Below are 22,232 nucleotides of genomic sequence, written 5' to 3' on the forward strand. Positions count from 1 at the left end.
GGTGTTGTCAGGCGCTGGGAGACTGGGGCGGGGGGGGGGGAATGTTGCTACAGTTTAAAAACTCCCCTTTCGAGGCCTGACTGAGACACTGCTGGTAGAAAAAATGGGTGGGTGGAGTGGGGGGAGAATGGTTCTTAAGGGACAGTGCCCAAGGAGTGTCTCGTGGTGTTGGTGGGGGAGCAGAGAGCTCTGGAGGAAAGCAGCAGCCCTTTCCTGGTGGCAAAGAGCGAGCAGTGGAGACTGTCTTGAGAACTAAGCTCTGGATGTCTTCCAGGAGGTGGGGAGCACCTGGGCCTCCCCGGCCAAGCTCTCTGCCTTGCCGCAGGGCAGCAGTGAGCCCCTGGCACCAGCTCTTTGCAGAGACTCCCTCACCACAAGCCCCGGGGTGTTTTCCAGCTGTACTGGGCATCTGAATGCCATTAGTCACTAGGAGCAGACTGCCCGGCTGCTGAGAGGGACGTCAGCTGCTTCCTTCTTCCCCAGTTATCTCCATGTAAATCGAGAGGACGACTCGCCCAGGTTGGGTGAGCGTCTCCGCTTTGGGGGAACCACCTGCATGCTGGCACAAGGGTGCCAGCACGGAGGTGGCACTGCCAGGAGAATTCTGCACAGCTCCCAAATGGTTCTGATGCACCTGATCCCCTTGGTCTTTCTTTTAAAGGCCGGGATTGGGGAGGGAGGTGCTTTTGTTCCGAGAGGTATTTCCTGTGACCTCGAGCAGGAAAATATCCCGGTAGCATTTTGGGGGCAGTGTGTGTGTGTGTGGGGGAAGTTCACACAGCTGGAGTCCTGAGAGATATTGCCAGGGCACTGCTGGGAGGAAGCTCACACTGTGTGTGTGTGTGTGGGGGGGGAGAATCTGTCATTGTGAGGGCACTGCAGAATGGACGATGGGTTCTGCAGGCTGGACTGGACGGGGGGTCACGCAGTGCCCCCGGCAACCTTCAAAAAGGGGCCTCTCATCCCCCCCACAGCAGTGAAACTCCCCCCTTCCTGTCAGAGGCTGCTGAGAAGTGGAGGCGCCCCCGGGGAAGTGGTCCCCAGATGCACTGGCCCTGTCTGGCATCTCCCCTAGTGGCCAGGGCAGGAGGGCGGCTGATGGAGCAGGAGAGCCCGCGGGAGGGAGCGGGGCTGGAGACTCTCAGGTGCAGTCAGGCTGGTGGGCGCTCGTGCCTCATGGGCGCTGGAGCCTTCACCAGAGCTCAAGCGTGCCCCCTTGTGGCCACAGAGGACTGGAGCCCAATGCCCAAGGGGCGAGGCCTTCCTGGGAGGGCTTGGGTGGGTTTGTGCCCACTGCTTTGTGCCCTCGCAGCCTGGCCGAGTGGCAGAAAACGAGCCGGGGCGGGGGAGAGGCAGGTACCCAGAGGGAGGATGCAGGATCTGAGCAGGCCCTAGTCTGTGTCCTGCAGCCCTGTGTGGAGCGAGGAGCTGTCTGTGAGACTGGTGGAAGCCAGCAGGAGACCTATTGCTGGAGACGGTTAATGGATCCGTTAGAGAGAGAGAGGCAGGGCCAGATTAACGCAGGGGCTTTAGGGGCTGCAGCCTAGGACCTTGGGCTAAAGGGGAGCCCTCCAACAGGCCTTCTGACATGGGGGGCAAAGGGGACAATTGCCCAATTGCCTGGGCGACTTAAAAGAGCCCAGGGGCCCTGGCCACTGCTGGCAGTGCAGCGGGGCTAAGGTAGGCTTCCTGCCTGCCCTCGCTCCGCGCCGCTCCTGGAAGCGTCCAGCACGGTCCCTGCAGCCCCTGGGGGCGGGGTGTGTGGGTCTCCATGTGCTGCTCCCGCCCTGAGTGCCGACTCCGCAGCTCCCATTGGCTGGGAACTGCTGCCAATAGGAGCTGTGGGGACAGTGCCTGCGGGCTGTGGCATGCCACAGAGACCTCCCTGACTCCCCCGTCTAGGATCTAGAGGGGTGTGCCGGTTGGTTTTGGGAGCCACCTGAGGTAAGGGCCAACCCCTTGACTCCCTCCTGCACCTCCGCCCCCTGCCGCAGCCTACAGCCTGCACCCTCTCCCGCACCCAAACTCCCACCCAGAGCCCACATCCCCTCCCACATCCAAACTCCCTCCCAGAGCCCACACCCACTCAGATAGGGGCCCCACAAAATCTAATAGCCCTGGACTCACAGGAGAATTAATCCGGCCCTGGAGAGAGGTGCTGACCGCTGGGGTTAGGGGATTCTGGATCCTGACCCCTGCCATGGGACCAGGTACTCGGGGTACTCGCCTTCTAAACAGTGAGACAGGAGCCACAGTCTTCAGTTCTGTGGCTTCCAATAGGGCCCCAAAACCACCTGCCGAGGGTGGGCAGAACTCTCCTCCTGAACCCCTCAACCATGGACTGCCCCAGGGTGTGCCGAGGGGGCGAAGGACCTGGCTGCAGACACCAGTGGGGCTGCATCCCCCTATAGCCGGAGGGGGAGAGAGCAGTGGGCCAGGGGCACCGTGGCCAGCTGCGTGTCGAGGCGACGCGAGCGACGCTCCGGCGGGCATGGCCTGTGGAACTGAGCTGAGGCTGGCTCATAGATACCTCCCGTCCACACCCACACGCTGGGATGGCAACGGCTCCCTGGTGGGGTGGTCAGCTATGCCCCATCTGGGGGCAGCCAGGATGCAGGCTCAGCTCGGTTTATCCCCAGCAGCCCTGGGGCTGCTGGGTTACTCCTTCCCCAGTGACCACGCTATCCTGTGCCCCCAGCCAGCTACTGGGAGCGCCCCCCAGGGCCTGGCCTGGTGGGGAGGCTGGGCAACGATTCAGAAGGGAAGGGATGGGGGGGGGTCTCTGTATGGTGCTGACACCCAGGGCCTCCCCGTCAGGATCAGGCCCCCTCGTGCTGGCTGGCGGCCCATGACCCTGCCTTGATGAGCTCCTGGTCCAGCCAGGTCTCTCTGGGTTGCGGAGACTCCGCAGTGTGCACGGCTGGGCTCTTCGGCTGTGCCACCCCCCTCGCGTCTGACACCGCCCAGTCCAGTCCGGCGGGCGGCTCTTGCTCCAGGCCCTAGTTTCCTCTCGGCACTGTGGGTAAGTGTTTCCTCCCCTCTGCGGTTGACTCAGCTTTAGGTTGGCTGCTGTGTAGCTTTGCAAACACAGCAGGGGTGGGGGTGACGGGAAGAGAGCAAACTTCTACTCCTCCAGAGGAGGCTCAGGGCCCCTGGAGAGTCCCTGCGAGGCCCTAGCTCACCTGGCCGCCTTCTCCTCCCTCCAGCCTAGACGCCTCCTGGACAGGTAACGCACCTCCTGTGCTCTCCACCTGTTGCCAAGATTGGCGGGGTTTGGGGAGCCTGATCCTCCAGGGGTACGATGCAGCCACCCCCTCCTGCATGCTCTGCAGGCCTTGGACCTCACCCCTTGCCTGCAGAGGGGGAACCCCTGGTCCCGGTGGGGTGGCTGGTCGGTATGGGGAGGCAGTGCTTCGAGCTGACCTCATAGTGCCAGCTGGCAGGTATTTCCTCTCCTGGGTCCTGTTCAGACACGAATGCCTGGCTGGTCTCTTGGGAAATCTGTGGTGTGTGGGGTGGGGGGTGGGGAGCTGGCTCCGGGGACTGCCCCGCTTTTCTGCAGCATGGCAGGGGTTCCCACCCCATCTTCCTCCTTCCTGCCTGGAGCACTGGCTGTGCCACTGCCAGGGGGCCAGGTTACCTGGAGCCCCAGCCCCTGGTCTCATCAGCAGGAGGTGTGCTGCTCTCCCAGGCAAAGAGGCTGGGGTATAGTTGGAGGGTGCGGATCCATAGTCACTGGGGGTTGGGAGCACTCGGCTTACTGGGCCCGAAGGCGCCACTTCGGTGGGGACTGGATCTGTGCAGGAGTCAGCGTAGCTGCCATGCTGTGGGTGCTGTCCTCTGGCTGGGATCAGAGACCACGGTCCCACTCCTGCGACGGCGAGTGGTCAGGGTGGAAAACAAAGACACAGAGAACTGGATGGAAAGCAGGGATGTGCATATCTCTGTGCACCTAGTGGTGGGGTGTGCTATGAAACAGCTGCTGCGTTTCACCCCAGAGGTGGCCGCATTGCAGTGCTGAAGCATAGAGAGCCTGGTGCCTGGCCGAGAGTCGTTCAAGCTTGGGAAGTGCTCTGGGTGCGGTTTGTGTTTCAGCTCGCAGTGCAGTGCTCTGGAGGGACGGGAGCGGGTTTGCATGGAGCTGGAGGGGCGTGCGCCGGTTTGCCAAGGGTGTCTGCGCGCAGCGACGGGGCCGAGGGCACAGGTGTTCGTGGGTGGAGGAGCACTAGAGCCGGCGCTCCCTGGTTCAGCCGATTTTATTTGGGGCGCTAGACGGAGTCGCTTTCATAAACAAATGGGGCTGGCTTCCCCCACCTCCAGACTCGCAGTGTGTGTGTGTGTGTGCCACCCACCAGCGTCCCAGCCGGGCACGGCAGCAGAACCGCAGTGAGCGCGTCTCTAGCGGGATGGTCAGACCTCAGCCTCTATCCTGATCCCTGGTCCAGCGGGCGGCCTCTCTGGAGGAGAGGCGCGTGGGCTTCGTTCGCAGCAGGCAATAAACAGGATGCTGCCCGAGGTGGAGATCGGCTTGCAGCCCATGGAGGCAGAGAGCTGCGTGGAATTAACAAGACAGCGGGAACCTCCTCCAGAAGGTGCTCCCGGTGTTCTGGGCCTCCCCAGCTCCCGCCCCAACTGCTTCATTCACTGCTGAAATGCAGCCACCTCTGGGGTGGGGGAGCAGGGCTCAGCCAAGCCCGCTGGCCAGTGCCTCCCCATCCTCTTTCTAGGTGCCATGAAATCCCGGACGGCCGGAGAGCGCAGGCAAGGCCTTGGTTTGTTCGGTCTCTTCCCAGAGACCCCAACTTCTCTGTCTTGGAAGGGCAAAAGGTGGAGCAGTGGGCTGGGTCAGGAGTCAGCCACTCTTCTCTGCAGTCGGCTTTGCTTTCACCAGTCTCAGGATCTCTATGCAGGGGGGACCTACCCTCTCCCTGACTTCTCGGCACCTGTGGGACTGCAGCTCCCGGGTCGCTCGATCCCGGGGGCTCCATATAACCCAGAATCCTTCAGGTCCGGGGCTTCCGCCGATGGGGAGGAGGGAGGGGCAAGGGGCGAGGGGTAGGGGGTGCTTGTGCGTCTGGGGCCAGGGGGAGTGCAAGGGGAGGGCAGGGGCTGCGTGCTGTGTGTTGAGGGGATGTGGAGACGGGCTCCTGTTCTGTGGGGGCCTCCATGGACCATTCCCCGTGGGAGCAGGGCCTCCCCAAGGCCCAGGAGGGACCTGTGTAGAGCTGAGGGGAGACTCCACCCTGGGCTCGTCCCGGGGGCAGTGCGGGCACCAGGTCCCTATGGTGTGCTCAGAGACGGGGCAGACGGGCTCCGGTGAGAGCAAGGCAGAGATGCCCCCACTCCTGGGGGGCTGGCAGGGACTCCCGAGGGGCAGCTCCTGGCTAGCCCCAGAGGGCGGGGGGCATGGCAGGGGAATCAAAGCCAGGTCTCTGCCCTGGAGCTGGGGGGGGACATGACCCTCTGAGAGGGAGGCCTCAGGTCCGGCCATGGGGACCCCCGGCCTGGCAGCGGGGCTGGAGGGGGAGTTGTGCCTCTCCCCTGCCCTGCTCCTGCCCCACCACTGGAGGGAGGATGGAGCTGGCATGCCCGCTTCCCGGTGCCATCCAGCCCGGGCCTGCAAAGGGTTGAGGCGGCAGGCAGGGACCTGCTGCTGGCTTCCTGCTTTCCTTGTCCACCCCCTGCCCTGCCCCCAGGCAAGCAGTATGGGGCATGGGGGCAGGGAGAGCCTGGCAGCTGGTAGTGGGCCGCAGGGACGTGCTGGCGATTCTGGGGCTGCCCAGAGGTCCCTTCTCCCCACCCCCAGGTGGGCCACACACAGCTCCTGGGGGAAATGCCAGCTCCCTGGTCCTGCCCCCGCCAGGTGAACAACCCAGGCTGCACCTCCCTGCCTGGCACGGGGCCCAGTGGAAGGCAAATCCTGCACTGGATTCCTCGTTTGGGCTGGATCCCAGCCCTGCTTCTCCCTATGTACTGGCTCAGTGCCCAGCCCCCATAGGCTGGAGGAGGAGGAACTGTCCTTGCCCAGACTAAGTTGTCGGGGGGCTCGCCTTGGTGCTGGCATTGGCGCATTTCAGTGCCCTGGTGGTGCCACGGGCCTGGCGCGCTCTGCATGACAAGGGTTGCTCCTTTGACTGCAAATGTTTTCCTTCTGGGAGGGGTGCTACACTGGTCCCAATCTCCCTCCCCTGCTGGCTGTCCCATTAAATCCCAGCTGCTCAGGACTGGAGATGGCACAGAGCCCAGACTGACTGGTGCAACCCCCGCCCCGGCGTAGCTGGTACCCTTCCACCAGCAGCTGGACACCTGGCACCCGCCTGGTCTGCGCTATGCCTGTGGGGGCCTGCCATGGGCCTCACGCTGCCTGCTCACAACTGGCCTCCACCTCTACTCTGGGTTCCAGGCTTACACTGCATGTGCCAGTGGAGCCAGCCAGGGCTTGCCGCCCCCAACCGTAGACACCAGGGGCGCTAATTGGCAGCTCTGGGCAGCATCCCGTCAGCCAGCTGGAGTCCTCGGAGCAAGCAAGCCCTCTGACTGGCCCCCGGGCTGCCTCCCCGAAGCCCTGCTTAGCTCTGCTCCACCGGCGGCCAGAGGCCATTCTCCGTGGCCCTCAATTAGATGGGCCCAGTGAGGGGAAGGGTCACGCGGCAAGTGGGGGAAAGAACTCTGGGGGTTTCTGGCTCCTAGCCTCATGCTCAGTCCACTAGGCCACGCGGGGTGAGCAAAGGCCAGGCCGCTGGCAAGGGCATATTCGGAGCCTGGCTCTGTTGCTGCCCCTTTCCTGCCCAAGTGTGACATGCAATCTTGTTTCCTCTTCGCTCCACTCCCTGGCACGCAGCAGACTGGGCGATGCCCCTTAGCCCCCACAAGCTGCTTCTGTTGCAACCGCCCTCTATCCTGTCATTTCAGGCTCTTTCTCAACGCAAATTGCAGGGACAGGTCTGCGCAGGTCTCTTGCTGTGTGGCAACAGCCAAGTGCATCTGCAGCCCAGGAGGTAGGCCAAAGTCAGGGCTTGGCTCTTGGCGCTCTGTGTAAGATGAGTTTGGGGGGGCTCAGTCCAGTTCCTGCTGGCCAGTTGTCCCCATCTCAGAAACCACCATTGCACCTGGCACCAACTAGCTCCTACGTGGGCGGTCTTGGAGACTCAATGCCCCTCTGGCCCCCAAAGGGGGAAGCCCCAGTCCTACCGTGTGCCCTTGAAAAGTCCCTCTCCCTGGTGTCATGCCGCTGTGCTGCAATGCTACCGGAGAATGCACCAGCCCTTAAAGATACAGCGAGACACTTTAATGCGCCAGGAAAGGTTCCCCGTCCTGCTGCCTCATGGAAAACCCCGGGGATGACTGGCACGCTCCGGGCCATCACCCCCCAGGGCGCGGCCCTAACACGGGCAGAGCTAGCTTGGAGCAAACACCCTGGGCAAACACAGACATAGCTGGCTGCGAAGGGGACTGGCTCCTGACTGTTGAGTGGGCTGGCCCAGAGGCAGGGACAGCGGCTACTGTGCTGTGTCTGGCTTGTGGATTTAGTGGGGACCCAGGAGTGGGCTGGCTGTGTCGCCTGGTGCTGGGATCTCTCACCCATGTGGCTGGCCAGGGCTCAGGGTGCTACTCTTGGGCTGATTCTTGGTTTTACCATTTGGGCCACATAAAACCCTGGTGCAAGCTGGGGCGACTCCTACTGACAAGGGTGGGAATTGCACCCCCCCTTCCTCCAGGCCTGAGTCCTGCCCAGCACCATGTCGCATCCTCTGTATTGCGAATGTCCGGAGAAAGCTGAGTGGGGACAGCGCTGCGGGGACCCTGCTGCCGTGCGGCTAAGGCGACAGTGAGTGACCCAGGAGATCGCGGTTCTGTTCTTGGCTCCACCACTCCTGCTCTGGGGCAAACTATTGCCCCGTTCTGGGCCTCAGTTTCCCCCTTTGCAATAAGACCCCCCCCGGCGAGGCTCTGCTAACCGATGGCTGAGGTGCCATGAGCTCTTCGCCTGGAAGGGGACTGAGAAATTCCAGACGTTTTATTATTATTCCTTCCTTCAGATCTGGCTCGGCGGCTGCCCTCGTTGTAACCGCAGCCGGCTGGACAGTCCGTCCCCGCTGGGAGACCAGGGGCTGCTGAGCTCTTGCTTTGCCAGACTCCCGAACTAGCTCGGAGCCAGCACCTCGAGCCCATTCCCCACAGCGCCTCCTGCTGGACGAGGCCGAGGCTGGGCTGGCTGCGCTTTCCGCCTTGCGGCCGATTCGCCTGCCCCGTTGCCTCCTGCGGGGTAGCGGAGCAGCTGGGCGGTTACGACACCCGGATGTCTGGTTGGGGCGTTTGCTGCAGGCCGTTGAAGTTGCTGGTTTGTGTGGGTGGGTGGAGGCGGGGAAGGCATTGCATCAGGCAGGAAGGCCTCTGCTGTGGGCAGATCTGCCCTGCAGGTGACGGGTTACGTCGCTAACAGAGGCTCCTCCATCCCCAGGAGGGGGCCATGTGCCTGCAGGGGGTCAGAAGGCCAGGCCGGACATGCCCTTCTGCCCCCGCAGGGCCGGGCTTGTGCAGGGTGAGCCTGGCGAAGCTCAGGGCATACCTGGCTTCGACTGGCCACAACGTACCCGGCAAGCCCTTGCGAGGGGAGTCCCCGGTGTCGGAGGGCTGGGCCACAGATGCTCGGGCATTCTGAGCCCAGGCCGGGTGCCCGGGACCTCCTGTGGGCTGACTGCCTGGGCAACTCGCGCCTCGCTTTGCCGGCTAGCAAGGCGTTCTGCATAGGGGGAGGGGGAGGTCACTGATCGGCAGCGAGACCAATACGTTGTTATTGACCTGCCTCCAGCGGGGGCTCCTGGAGACTCGTTTAGTGGAGGGGAGATGGGGGCCGGGGGCGTGGGCAAGGGTGACGCTGCAGATGAGCGATGGCTGGGGGCAGGGACGCCAGGCTCTGTACCTGAGCTGGGAGCCCTAGACACACCCTGCAGCTCCAGCTTCCCCTCCCTGGCTGCGGGCAGCCGAGCGAAAGGAGAATGGCATTAGCTGGCTGTGGGAGTTAGCACATGCACACCCCAGCCGTGGGCGCATGGGAGACCCGGACTAAGCGTGTCTGACTTCTGGGTTTGCCCGGTTCTGCTGCCAGGGTCCCTCAAAAGCCAAGACCCGTTCGGGAGGTGGTGGCTGGTCCCCAGGCCCCTTCCTTCCCCGCACGCCCCTGCATCAAGAGGGGATCTGGGGTGGTCCTCAGCTCTTCCGGCCTTGTCTCCACAGGCGGTCGAGATGGAGCGTGCCCTGCTGGTGGGCCCATGCAGCGGTTCGGGCCGGAGCTGAGGGCAGCCACCTGCTTCCCCGCCCCCGCGTTGGGCGTGCCGTGCTACCTTTGGGCCCTGGCAAAGTGGCAAAATGGCTCTAGCGGACGGCTGCCCGCCATCCCCCTGGTTCTGCGGCGGGCAGTGACGGGGTGAAGGCGCTGGGACAGAGGGGCCAGGGCTGAGCTCGCGGCTTGTCCCTGGGCTTGCTGTGTGTTGGGAGGAGAGCCCCGCTGGGGGAGGTGCGGCTCTGCCCCGGGCAGCACCAGTCCCGCTCCCCGGGCACAGCCAGCCTCACCATGGCCCAGGACATAGAAACCGATGCGCTGCTGGATCTGAGCTTCTTGACAGAGGAAGAGCACGAGGCTATCGTGGAGGTGCTGAGCAGGGACTCGCAGCTCAGGGTGCTGGAGGAAGGACGCATCAGGTGAGCCCCGGAGATGCTATCGGGTGCACGCCAGGTCTGCGCAGGCATCTGCGGTGGGTTAGTTCAGCTGGGGCAGGCCCCCAGGAGGAGGCTTTCTTTCCAGTTTGAGCAGCTTATTTCTTTTTGGCTTAAACGGGTCCCCGGTTGGCTTAAGCTCGAGCCAAGCCAGCGGGAAGCCGAGCGGCCACATAGCCGTCAAGCCGGGTGGGTTAGAGCTAGGTCCTCATGGCAGAAAGATGGGATTGTACATAAGCCTGCCTGTGTCCCTGGGGCCCCAACGCACAGGGGGTCTTTACCTTGGTGTGTCAAATAATAATACCTGGCTCTCATCAGCAGAGCTGAAAGCCATTTACAAAGGACATCAGCATCATTATCCCCCTTTGTAGAGATGGGGAAACCAAGGCACGGAGCGGGGCTGTGACTTGCCCACAGCCACCCGGCAGCAGAGCCAGGAATAGCACCCAGGTCTGCTAAATCCAGTCTGGTGCTCTATCCATTAGGCCACATTGCCTCCCAAGTCAAGGGCAACACTAGGCCCCCACCTGGGATTAACCTCAGCTAGCTCCAGGGAGGTAAAATCTGCAGCCCCTTGGTGCCACTCGGATTGTGCACTGAGCTGGCGCTCTGGCTGTAAGGACCCACCTCTCTCTGCAGTGAGGAGGCACAGTTGTGCTGGTATCTTCGCTCTGCCCTCGCTGGGAGAAGGAGCCACGTATCACTGCGTGTTTACTAGCATATTCTCGGCCCCTCTACTTTATTCACCACTTGGCACCTTGGCTGTGTCCTCACGAGGTTCAAACGTTCATTTTTAGGATTCGCTTTGACCAGCCAACACACGTTAAAACTGCAACTGCCTGGTCCACGCTGGGATCAGGGAACACGTCTTTCAAAAGACACCTTGTTCCCATCGATGGACGGAGCCCTAGTCTAGACAGGGTTTTGTGATCTTAAGGTTTTATCCTGCTGCCCGTCACCTTGGTGTCTGAGCATGTAAAATCAATGGCATAGAAGTCCCTAGGGGCTTTCCTAGAGACTCTGACTCTCCTCTCTCTACAGGTTAAAAACTCTGCTTGGGGGAGAATTGTTAGTTTGTTTTTTTAAGATTAATTTTCTGGTTTTTTTCCATTTTGTTGTTTGGTGATAGGAGTTTGGGGTGCACGGGGTGGTCAGGTTTGGGGTGCGGGGCAATCAATGTCATGGTTTGGGGTACAGCAGAGTCAGCATCATGGTTTGGGGCACAGGAGGGTCAGCATTGGGGATTGGGATACAGGAGGCATCAGGGTGGGGGTGCAGGGGATCTGCATTGGGGTTTGGGGTACAGGGGGTTGTCAGTGTTGGGGTACAGGGAGATAAGCATTGGGGTTTGGGGTATGGGGATACCAGCATTAGGGTGCAGGGTGATAAGCATTGGAGTTAGGGGGATCACCTTTGGGGTGTCAGTGTCAGGGTTTGGGGCAGAGAGGGGATCTGCATTGGGGTGGTGGGGGATCAGCATTGGGGTGCAGGGGATCAACATTGGGGTTTAGGGTACAGGGGGTGCCAACATTCGGGTGCAGGGGGATCAGCATTGGGGTGAAGGGGATCTGCATTGGGGTTTGGGGTACAGGGGGTGCCTGTATTAGGGTGCAGGGGTGTCAGTGTCAGGGTTTAGGGCAGAGAAGGGATCAGCGTTGGGGTGCAGGGGGATCAGCACTGGGGTAGAGGGGAATAAGCATTGAGGTTTCGGTTACAGGGGATAGAAGCGGATGCCAGTGCTGGATGTGTCATTCTTACCATGGAAAGGCTTTAGCAAAGCAGAAGGATTTACCTTTACTGTATTTCTTTAAGCTGCTCAGACTCTGTGGCCTGATCCCCCTCTGGAAGTTTGCTCCGTTCGCCTACGGGGCGTGTTGGCTGGCCGGGTGGGACCTTGGGGGAGAGTCCGGGGCTGGCCGTGGCAGCTAATGTGTTTGTAGTGGGGGGGTCAGCCCTCGTTGAGTGCTGATCATGTCTCCTGGCCCACAGGGGATGGGTAAAACAGACGGTTGGGGGGAAATGGAAGCCCAGCTGCTGATCTGAAGCAGGCGGACACCCGCAGTGGACTGTGGTTGCTAGTCCCTCCTGGGTGCTCTGATGGGACGAGTATGTTTCCGGGAACTGGCTCAAATATTCCCCTTCTCCTCGCCCCCAGCAAACTGCGCGAGTCTGTTTCTGATCCCACCCAGCTGAAGATCCTGACCGGGGACTGGTTCTGCGATGTCCGCTCCAAGCGGCACCGGCACAATCACTTTGGTTCTGATCTCGTTCGGGCCTCCATCCGCAGGAAGAAGAAACCCAAAGGTAAGAGCTGGGAGAGGGTCTGGCCACTGGGATCTCAGGAGAGCTTCTGCTGGGTGCCTGATGGAGGAGAGGGACCCAGCACTGAACTCTGCCTAAGCTGGTGCATGCTGGTCAAATCCTCAGGGAGCCTTGCTGCAATCCCATCATGTGTTGCACTCCCTTGCTGCAATTCTAAAAACAGGGGGAGGCCCTGCCCACCCAGGATCAAAGAAAGTCTTCTGCATCTGACCGATGGTGACCTGCCCAGCCCGAAATCCCAGGGTCAGCTGCCTGGATGTCCGTGAGCCTCTGCCAGGCTAGCATGGCAGAGGTGCCCTGACTCTCACAGCTGCATCCAGTTGTGTGCCAGCCTGCCCTGGTGTGGGGCTGTCCCCATCTAGTGGCTGCAGCTTGCAGAGAGGCTGGCGAGGGACTCGGCTTTGTCCCATGGGGACGTCGTGCCCTAGAGGCCCCGATTTCAGTGAGCCGGGAATTCGATGCTGGGACAGGACAGGGAGGGGGAGATGTTGCTTCAGTCCCTTTGGATTTCCATGATCCCTGTGAGCAGGTGAGCGGGGGCTGAAGTGCAGTGCCAGTGTGGGGGACCTGGAGGTGATCAGTGAGCCAGCATTCGAGGAGGAGGGTACGTTTGATGTGCCGGATGCTGAGGACAGGTGAGAAGCTTTTTGGCTTAGAGGCCCAAAGTGGAGAGAGGATGAATCGTGTGTGTGTGTGTGTGTGTGCAGGTGTGTGTGTGTGTCTGCATGCCTCTTTCCAGTTGTGTGAAGGGAAGGAGTGTGCATTTGTGGGCATCAGTTTCCTGACGCCACGCACCCTTTAGCTGTGTGCGTGATGGGAGCAGCCTTGGTAGGCTGGTAGCGAGCGGGAACGGCTGCAGGCGGTGACTCTGGTGCCGGGGAGAGGAGTGTGGCTCATTCATGGGATGCAGGGAGGGTTTTGTGGGCGAAGGAGAATCTCCACTGGCCGGCTGGGAGCAGGGTTAGCGAGGGGCCTGCTGCTGCTTGCATCCTCCCTGTCTGTAAAGCTGGCTGTTTCCTTCCATTAGGGGGACAGGGAGAAATGGATGGGGCAGACAGGAGGGAGGTTGAAACAGACAGCTGGGCTGATACGGGAAAGAAGCAGAAACAGAGGGGGAGATAAATAAGTGGGAAGCCAGTGAATGGGAGCAGGGAGAGACGGACGGATAGCCCCAGCCGGAGGCCGCCCCACTTTTGGAAGAAGGATCTATGAAGAGCGGGGCGGTGCACAAGCTTCTTGGGGGAGGAAGCCAGACATCTTCGTAGCCTGGAGACTTGTCCAGAAAGACTAATCGTTTTCTCCTCTCGCAGGCTTCCCCAAGAAGCTGCTCATCAGCTGCCCCATCCCATAGAGACTCAGGTCAGTTGTGCCAGTTGTGCAATTTAGAGATGTCTTCACAGGAATTACTGCCCCCCATCCTGGTTCAGACCCGGCCCTGTCTAGTGAGGCGCTCACCAGCAGCCCGAGGCCACGTGTAGGCGTCTGGACCTTCGTTTTGTGTTAAATGCTGAAGCAGTGACATGGGGGCTGCCTGGTTACAATCGCAAGAGGCTGGGAAATGCAAAAGCCGGGCTGCTGGGCTGCCTGGCTGCGTGGAAGTAACATAAGCAGCTGCACATTTAACCAGAAAAGCAGGCTCAGAAATGTCTGCAGACGTCCAACCCGCTGGAGTTACTGTTATTGGCGGGATGTGCCTTGACTTGCCCTTTTCAGACTCTCATTCCTTAGCCAGTCTCCATTATCTTTGCAGGAAAGGGGTTTTGCCCTGAATGTCCTTGGTTTCTTCCCCACCGCTCCCAAAGGCAGTGGGTGGGGAAGGACATTGATCTGATACATGGAGGCATTCCAGCGGGCTTTGGAGTGTATCAAATAGAAGCCAGTCCCAGGGAGCACAATTCTTCCCATCAGTGGGTGACCCCAAAGGGTTAATAGTAGAGCTGGGCTCAGATGCGGATCTGGATCAGCGCGTTCCCAGAGTCTGGGGCACAGAGATGGAGCCCCAGGCCCAGCCTGGGCCCCAGACCCTGGCCTGGCCATGGCTCTGCTCCTAGCCCCAGAGCCAACCCCAGCCTCAGCCACCTTACCCCTGTCCGTGCCCCTTCCCCACCAAGCTACGGCCCCACGCCTGGCCCTGGGTCTTGGGCGTGTGTGTATGTGGACAAGGATGGTGGGGGGGGAGGGGGGACCATGAACAGTTTGGGGACCACTGCTTTGAAGAGTATAAACTGCACTTCCAGAGCAAACCTTCCTCAGTCTGCAGATTTAAATTTACAAGGCAGCTGTTTTGAATATACAAATATTGAAAGTAGTGTGTGTTGCTTTTTGCTGCTGTCATTGTTACTTGGTGAATTTTCTAGTTCTGCGACATCACGGTCCGAAGATCTTGGGTAGTAATTAATGTGATTTGCATATGCAGATCAGCCCAATAAGAATGTATTTCCCCAAAGAGCCCATATAAGTGGAGTTGGCCTATTTCTTTAACCAGTTTTCTTGTCTCTGTAGGAGGACACAAGTCAGTCTAGCAAGCAGGAGGCTATGGGCAAGCCAGGTAAATGTCCCTGCAGCCTGTTGCAATTGTATGGGGAAATGGGATGTTGTAGGGTCCCCGTCCTATAGGTCTCCCAGCCCGGTGCCCCGCGTGCGGGCTGCGGGCCCCAGGGTATTCTGACCTCGTGTCCCACAGACCAACCCAAACACCTCCTCTTTGTTAACGCAGAGAGCACCAACCCGTTCTACCCATTGAACGCAGAGGAAGAAGAGGTAGATACTGATCCGTCCCCAGACAGCCTCATCACAGGGCAGGTAGGAAGGTGCTTGGGGCTGCCCCTGGGCTTTTTATGTTCTAGACAAACCCCAGTACAGAAATCCTCATGCCCCAGTCCCTGCTCTCCATCCCCACCTGCATCACTTACTGACAGGGCCAGTCATGGCTGGGGTCCCTCCCACATATTCTCCCCACCTCATAACTGGGGCAGTGAAAAAAAACCAGGTGTCTTACAACAACTTGCTGATTGGCACAGAGCGGGCTGGCACTCACCCACACAAGAGAGCATTAAATCAGCTTAAAATGGCTTCAAAACAGTTATTTTAAATGCAGCTCATACAACAACCTGTGAGGCTGGCTGCTGTGGGGGGTGAGTTGCAGATGTCCCTGTGCCATACTGGGGGTGGGGGTGTGTGTGGGATGCTGCATCTGTCCCTGTGCAGGGGTGTGTGTGACACTTTTCGGGGCTATCTGAGATGTCAGGAGTGAATCACCACCTGCTTATAGCCAGAGGGAGCCCTGTCTGTACCTACCAGTGCTCTGCTCTGGGCTCTCCCTGTGCAGGCTGGCAATATATCCCTCCTGCTCCCTTGTCTTCTGCACACCCACAGTGCACCCCGATCAGCGGCCTCCAGGGACGCCGTGCACCCCAGTTCAGAGCTTTCACCTCAGTTCAACGCTCTCCTTTGCACAAGGCACTTAGCCAGGTCTAGCACAAACCCAAACTGACGTTTCTGTAGCGAAGCGTCAGCTTCAAAGAAACACAGGTCTCGGGGTTGAGAAGCACAAGGTTACAGGTAAAAGGAAAACGAACACACAAGCTAGAGCCAGGACTTCATAGCAAGGTCCTGTCCTGGCAGAGAAGATGTTTCTCACCGTGCAGCACTCGGCCAGGCCTGAATGCCGGGAGCCACCTTACCTGAGTATATCGAATGTTTCCTTCCTAACGGAGCCCAACTTTTGCTCTTTCTTCGTCTCGTATCAGTTCCAGCCCCTTGTCTCTTATCCTCGGGGTCCCTTAGTCAGAGACTTTCCTGGGAGGTCCTTTTGTCGCTGTAATGCCAGCACCTGGTCCAGACAGTCCGACCCCGGCCAGCTTCAGGGGTGTCCATTGTTTTTGGTGTTGAGTGAATTACACTGAAGACCCCCCACCTCGTCTCAGGTGACATGTTTCACTTCAGCTGCTGGGACACCTGAGCTCCCCCATGTCCCATACCTCTCAGACCGGTTCCCCTACAAACACTGCGCACTAGGCCAGGCGGGCCAGCTGTTCTTAGCTTTCAGCTGCCCCACCCCATGACCCCGTCAGTGAAACAGGGAGGCGCTGGTTGATACCGGGGTAAAACACCTGCCTGGGTCTGTACTGGCATGGGCGCTGCAGCCCGTTCAGGCAAAGAGCTCAGTGTAGCTCCAAACAAGAACCGGCCCTGCAGTGACCCAGCTCTTGGCCCTACTGCTACAGGCACGGGCTGGGTCAAGAAGGCCCCTCTCCCTGGGGGGTCAGTAATGCCCCGGTGGCCCCTGCTCAGGACGCACGAGGGCTACTGAAACAGCCAGCACGGAGCAGTGTGGGAGTCGGGAGGCTGGGCCATTGCCCTGTCTTGGCCCTGGTCCCTGGGCTGGGGCTGGTGGGGGGAGGGGCATGGCCGGCTCACAGCTCACTCGGGGCCGGTTTGCTTTGTGTTCCCCAGAGTAACGGGGCCTTTCAAAACGGCCAGGAAGCCAGTACCGGGTCACCCCCAAAGAGCAACAGCGCGGCCCCCGGAAATAAACTGATGAGCTCCTCTGTATCCAGCCTCAGCTCGTCCACGGTATAGGCCAGGGCTGGGGACGAAAACCAGGGGTGGGCTGGGGTGGCAGGCTGTTGGCAACTGGGGCAGAGCTGTTGCCGACCAGTCATTGGTTGGCAGTTGGAGCGGGATGGCTGAGTACTGGACCTCTGTGTACTCTGAAGCCTACTGAGGTGTATGCCAGGGCCTCTGCTGGTCCATTGGAGAGGCCCTTGGCCATGCAAAGGTCGCTGCAGCTGGTCGGTCAGGAGTGAGCTCAGGGCTTGGCCCCTCGGGCTCTGTGGCAGGGGGATTTTTAAGGCCGCATCCCTGTCACATGATGCAGGATTTTGCCGCGTTTCAAGGGGCTGTTAACGTGGTCCCAGCGTGGGCACCCCTCGGCATCTCGCCTCCTGTCTCCACTTGCATTCCACCTGCTCTGCCGGGGGGGGGCCCCCATTCTGCCCTCCTGTTCTGACACCCCCCCACACACCTACAGCTGAGCGGCAGCATGATGAGCTTGTACAGCGACAGCGACGTGGGGAACGTGGAGGTGCACGGCTGCATCCAGTTCGCCCTGCAGTATGAGGCCAGGAAGAAGGAGCTGCAGATCCGGGTCATCCAGTGCCAGGACCTGGCCGAGGCCAAGAAGCAGCGATCGGACCCGTGAGTGCCGCGGTGGGGAAGGGCCCGTCAGGCTCGGCCCTCCCGTTCTGATCTGCTTGGGCTCAGATGGCCCTGCCAGCGCCCAGACCGAGGGCACGGTCACAGGGGCTTGCCACCCCTCCCCCAACCCCCCTGCACCATGGCGCTGGGCAGCCAAACAGCCCCTGTTGGTCAGAGTGCCCTGCCCCGGGGGGAACCCCTCCCTGCCCCCCAGCAGAGGAACTAGGTGGCCTTAGTCTGAGAGCTCCCTGCAGGATCAGGACTCCTTGATTCTTTGCTCTGCCCCACCCGCCCTTTGTTGCCTGCAACCCCCCCACTCCCAGACACCGAGCAGGGCTGGCTGCCTGCCCTGACCCCAGACCTGAGTTGGGGGGGGCCCTTTACCCCCTCCTAGCTCTGGGGCTTCCCCAACCTGCTTCAGGCCTGAGCAGCCCACACAGCTCAGGGGCGCTGAGGCTACAGGACCCATGGGAGCTGGCAATTCAGCAGGGCGCACGTCTCTGGGGCTGCACAGACCAGTGACTCAAGGAGGGGGCAGCAGGCCTGGGGAGTGAGAGGTAACAGCCTGGCCAGGCACCATCCTGCCTCCCTCTCTTCCTCCCCCCCTGCCCCTGCCTGCAGTTTCAGGTGTTCAAAGGGATTCCCCTCCATGTCCTGGCCTAGCAGCTTGTGCTGGGCGCTGTTCAACAGCTGCCTGGCTGCCGCAGAGAGGTGGCTGCATGTCAGTGGTGGGTGAAATGAGATCAGTAGAAAGCCACCAGTCCAGACTGCTAATGGCCAGATGCAGATGTCAAGGCGCCCCCCCCCCAACCCCCATTAACTGTGCTGGGCCAGAGAAAACAGCCACGCCCATAGTCTGGACACAGTTCTACCGGTGTAACGATCCCACAGAGCAGTCCAGCTGGACGAGATGTACACTGTCCGTTAGCCGCATACCTGTGTCCACATTAGGGGCTGCTCCAGGATAACTGCCCCTAACTGCCAGAGCTACACTGGGATGGAACTGGTACATGCCTATCCGGGAGCCTGGGTCAGCGTCTGCCCCATCTCCCCGGGAGCCCTGGGTCAGCATGTGCCCCCCCCCCCCCCGGCTTCTAGGTATGTCAAGAGCTACCTCCTGCCAGACAAATCCAACAGCAAGCGCAAAACGACTGTCAAAAAGCGGAGCCTGCACCCCATCTTCAATGAGACCCTCAAGGTAAGCGGGGTGGGGGTGGGGGTGGGGGCTGGGGCAGGGCATGGGCCCTGCCCCCTGGGGAAACCGGAGGGGCTTGGCCAGGAGCTGCTGTCTGGCTAAGAGGCACTGAGGGGAGAACAGTGCAAGGGGCAGGTGCGGCTCCTTGGAGGCTGGGGAAGGGGGGTTGCTCTTAGGAAGTGGTCGGGGTCTGCCCCCCCCCCAGTAGCTGCTGGAGGCTTGGTCCTTTGGGCAGTGAAGCTTCCATGGACTGCATGATGTGGAGCGTTGGCCTGGGAAGCAGGGGGGAGGGGTACATTCCCCCCCACCCCAAAGGGCATCTACTTTGCACTGGGGAGGTGGGTGCTGCAGTGTAGGGCCGGGTTGCCCCTTAGCACTGCCCACTAGGCACCGCTGTTCCCAGCATCTTCTCTCTCGCCGTCACGCTGCAGTACAAGATCGAGCAGCTGGAGCTCCAGGGCCGGATCCTGAACCTGTCCGTCTGGCACCACGAGCCCTTGGGGCGTAACCTTTTCATGGGGGAGGTCGAGCTCGAGCTCAGCTCCTGGGACTGGAGCAACACGGGCCCAGTGTGGTTCAACCTGCAGCCCAGGGTGAGGGACGGCCAACAGGCCCCGGATTCTCCTTTGCCCCGTTACCTCCACTGCCCTCCCCCCCCACCGTGCTCACACCCCGTTAGCTCCACTGCCCCCCGCTGTGCTCACACCGTTAACTCCACTGCCCTCCACTCCCCCGCCGTGCTCACACCCCGTTAGCTCCACTGCCCCCCCGCCATGCTCACACCCCATTAGCTCCACTGCCCTCCACCCCCCCGCCGTGCTCACACCCAGTTAGCTCCACTGCCCCCCCGCCATGCTCACACCCCATTAGCTCCACTGCCCTCCACCCCCCCGCCGTGCTCACACCCCGTTAGCTCCACTGCCCCCCCGCCATGCTCACACCCCATTAGCTCCACTGCCCTCCACCCCCCCGCCGTGCTCACACCCAGTTAGCTCCACTGCCCCCCCCGCCATGCTCACACCCCGTTAGCTCCACTGCCCTCCCTCAGACCCAGGGATTAGCGTGTGACCTGCCGAGCCGAGCCCACCAGCTGCCAGCCCCCCGGAGCCTTGCTGGGGCCCAAGCCAGATGCGCTTTAATTAAGACACACACCCCACCCCTGGGACCAGAGAACAGGCGCTGCCCAATGTCTTTCCCTGTTGCACGGGTCCCCTCCAGCTGGTCTTGCGGCTCTCAGCCATAGGCCTCTCCTGCTAACTCTGCTTCTGCTCCTTCCCCCTCAGATGCGGGTCTTGCCCGACCTTCTCGGCAGCAGGGGCAAGCTGCTCTTCGCGCTAAAGTTCATCCCCGCTGGCACTGAAGGTGAGACTGGCATGTCCCTTGCCTGCATGGACCTCAGGCTAGTGTCCCCCGAGGTGTAGGATCTGTGAACCCAGTGACTACCGGGTCCCTCTCTATTTACTGAGCCCAGCCCTGAGCGGGAGCCCGGCTCACACCCTGAGCTGGGGATTACTCAGCTCTGCCGTGGTAGGCAGCTAGTGGCCCCGGCTGGAATGGGACTGTCCCTGGGGCAGGGCAGGTGCCATGCCCAGGAGCCCCCCTCACCCTCCCCAGAGGCATGCACAGGAATAAAAATGTGGCCACCTTTGGAAGGGCACTTTCTGTGCCACCCTGCAACCGGAGGAGCTGACCTCCACCTCCCCCCCGCTAGAGAGCTGCCTTCCCCCACACCAGCTGGAGGAGCTGGATCTCCCCCCACAGCCCCAAGGCCAGAGTTGCTGTCATCTCCCCCACCCTGGCCCCAAACCAGTGGAGCTGGCTCTCCCCTCTCCCCCCACGGCCAGGATAGTTGGTTCTCACCCCTCCCCCTGGTAGCTAGAGGAGCTCGCTCTCCTTGCCCTGACCCCAGAGGAGTGCTGTGTCCCCTGCCCCTTTGCACACGTCCTTACCCCCCCGTCACTGTGCTGTCACCTCTCTTCCAGGGGCTGGGCTCCCTCCCACTGGGGAGCTGCACATCTGGGTGAAGGCAGCTCAGAGCCTCATTCCCAGCCGGAGCGGCACCCTGGACTCCTTCATTCAGTGGTAAGGGTGAGGGGCTGCGGGCAGCAGGGTTGTGCCCATGTGGGGGCAGGCAGGGCTGGAGCGGAAGGAGACAGGCTGGAGGTATGGGGTGCCCGGTAGCCATGCCACGCTGCAGTTGGGCTCAGGGTGGTGCCAGGCTCTCTGCTGCAGAGTATGGGGCCTCTACCCCTCCGCTAACACCACCCCCTCGCCACCTCTCAGCCCCCCCCTTCTCCCCTGGCCTCAGCAGTTCACAGGCCAGAGCAGCAGGGGACCCGCTTTCTTCCTGCACCCCCACGCCCTGGGCTCTTGTGCAGGGGAACCACCCAGCAGCCCCCTCCTGCCCGGTCACGACCCCGTGCCCCCCCCTCAGGCTGCGCTTCCCCCCCCAGCTACGTCCTGCCCGACGACAGCAAGACGAGCTGCCAGAAGACACGGGTGGTGAAGCGGAGCCTGAGCCCCATGTTCAACCACACCATGGTGTACGATGGGTTCCAGGCCAAGGACCTGAGCGAGGCCTGCACCGAGTTCACCATCTGGGAGCACGAGACCTTCTCCAAGCAGCAGCTGGGCGGCATCCGGCTCAGCCTGGGCACAGGTGAGCAGGCTCCCGTGGGTGATGCCACGCAAGGTGCATTCCTGGCCCTGGAGCGGGGCGGGCACGTGGGTCCTGCATGCCAGGGCAGGGAGGCACCTGCAGAGGGCCAGGTTAGGCTGTACGGGCATGGGCACCCTCTGCCCTACAGTGTGTGCGTTCCAGGGGTGGCGAGTGGCACCCTTGCCCCGAGGCTGTCCCAGAGCACCAGCCCCTACTGCTTCCCTAACCCTCCTCCTCGTGCTTTCATCATCTCTGGGATTTCCCGAACAGCAGCCCTGGACCTAGGCCGTGCCCATGGTCCCTGGTCGACTCGATTCCTCTGCTAGGGGCACATTACGCCAGGCTGTATCCGCACCCAGGGCCGGGGCTAGGACTCTCTGCCCAGGCAGTCACAGCTTGGTCTGTACCTGCCCAGTGGAAGGGGGCTGTGAGCGGATACAGGAAGGATGGAGGGGGCTGGCCCCAGCTGGAGGGTGGGGTGTGTGGGAGAGACCCCTGCTCCCCACCCGGAGCTACGGCGGTCTCAGAACCTCCCGCGCCCAGCCCCTGAGGGTGCCACTTTGTCGTCACACAGGAAGCAGCTACGGGCTCCCGGTGGCGTGGATGGACTCCACGGAGGAGGAGCGGCAGGTCTGGGAGAGCCTGCTGGTGGAGCCCCACCAGTGGATAGAAGCCCTGCTGCCCCTGCGGACGAACCTCACCCCCCGGACTTAGCCCCTCGCGCCGGTGCTGGCTCTGAACGCCTCGCCCGGCCCTTGCTTCAGGGGGACGGCGAGCCCAGCGCGCCAGGTGGCAGCTGCCCCCCGGCTGGGAATTGCCGAGCCTGGACGTATTGGCTAGAGAGGAACTGAGCTGCCGGGACACAGGCCTGGCCTCTCCCTGTGTGACTGTACAGAAAATAAACCCCACTGCAGCTGTGGGGGCCTGGGCGAGCCGCCGGGCTGGGGGAAGATCTGTGTGCACGTGGCTGGTGCTTTCGGCTGATGCTGCTGGCGGGAGCAGGCCGGGAGGGGCTCACCGCCACCTTCTACCTCCCCCCTCACCCCCAGCGCAGGGCAAGAAGGGAAGGGGCTGCTGGATGAGCTGGATTCAGACAGCCCTTGGGGATGCCAGCCTGGGCTGAGGTGGGACAGGGCTCCA

The 22,232-nt window shown here is 61.5% G+C and overlaps 1 protein-coding gene across 1 annotated transcript; it reads left to right on the forward strand.

Annotated features, from left to right (window-relative positions):
* The first annotated feature begins 3,070 nt into the window (after positions 1–3,070).
* SYTL1 (synaptotagmin like 1) lies at positions 3,071–22,050 on the forward strand. Its single transcript, XM_038377435.2, has 15 exons — positions 3,071–3,226; positions 9,238–9,702; positions 11,873–12,021; positions 12,569–12,674; positions 13,350–13,398; positions 14,542–14,587; positions 14,756–14,841; positions 16,495–16,614; positions 17,072–17,238; positions 18,337–18,436; positions 18,865–19,026; positions 19,717–19,795; positions 20,416–20,515; positions 20,887–21,092; positions 21,667–22,050. Exons 2-15 carry the CDS (start codon positions 9,575–9,577, stop codon positions 21,804–21,806), a joined length of 1,638 nt encoding a protein of 545 aa, XP_038233363.1. The 5' UTR covers positions 3,071–3,226; positions 9,238–9,574; the 3' UTR covers positions 21,807–22,050.
* Positions 22,051–22,232: the final 182 nt, after the last annotated feature.

Source organism: Dermochelys coriacea, chromosome 19 (assembly GCF_009764565.3).
Source record: "Dermochelys coriacea isolate rDerCor1 chromosome 19, rDerCor1.pri.v4, whole genome shotgun sequence".
Lineage (NCBI taxonomy): Eukaryota > Metazoa > Chordata > Testudines > Dermochelyidae > Dermochelys > Dermochelys coriacea.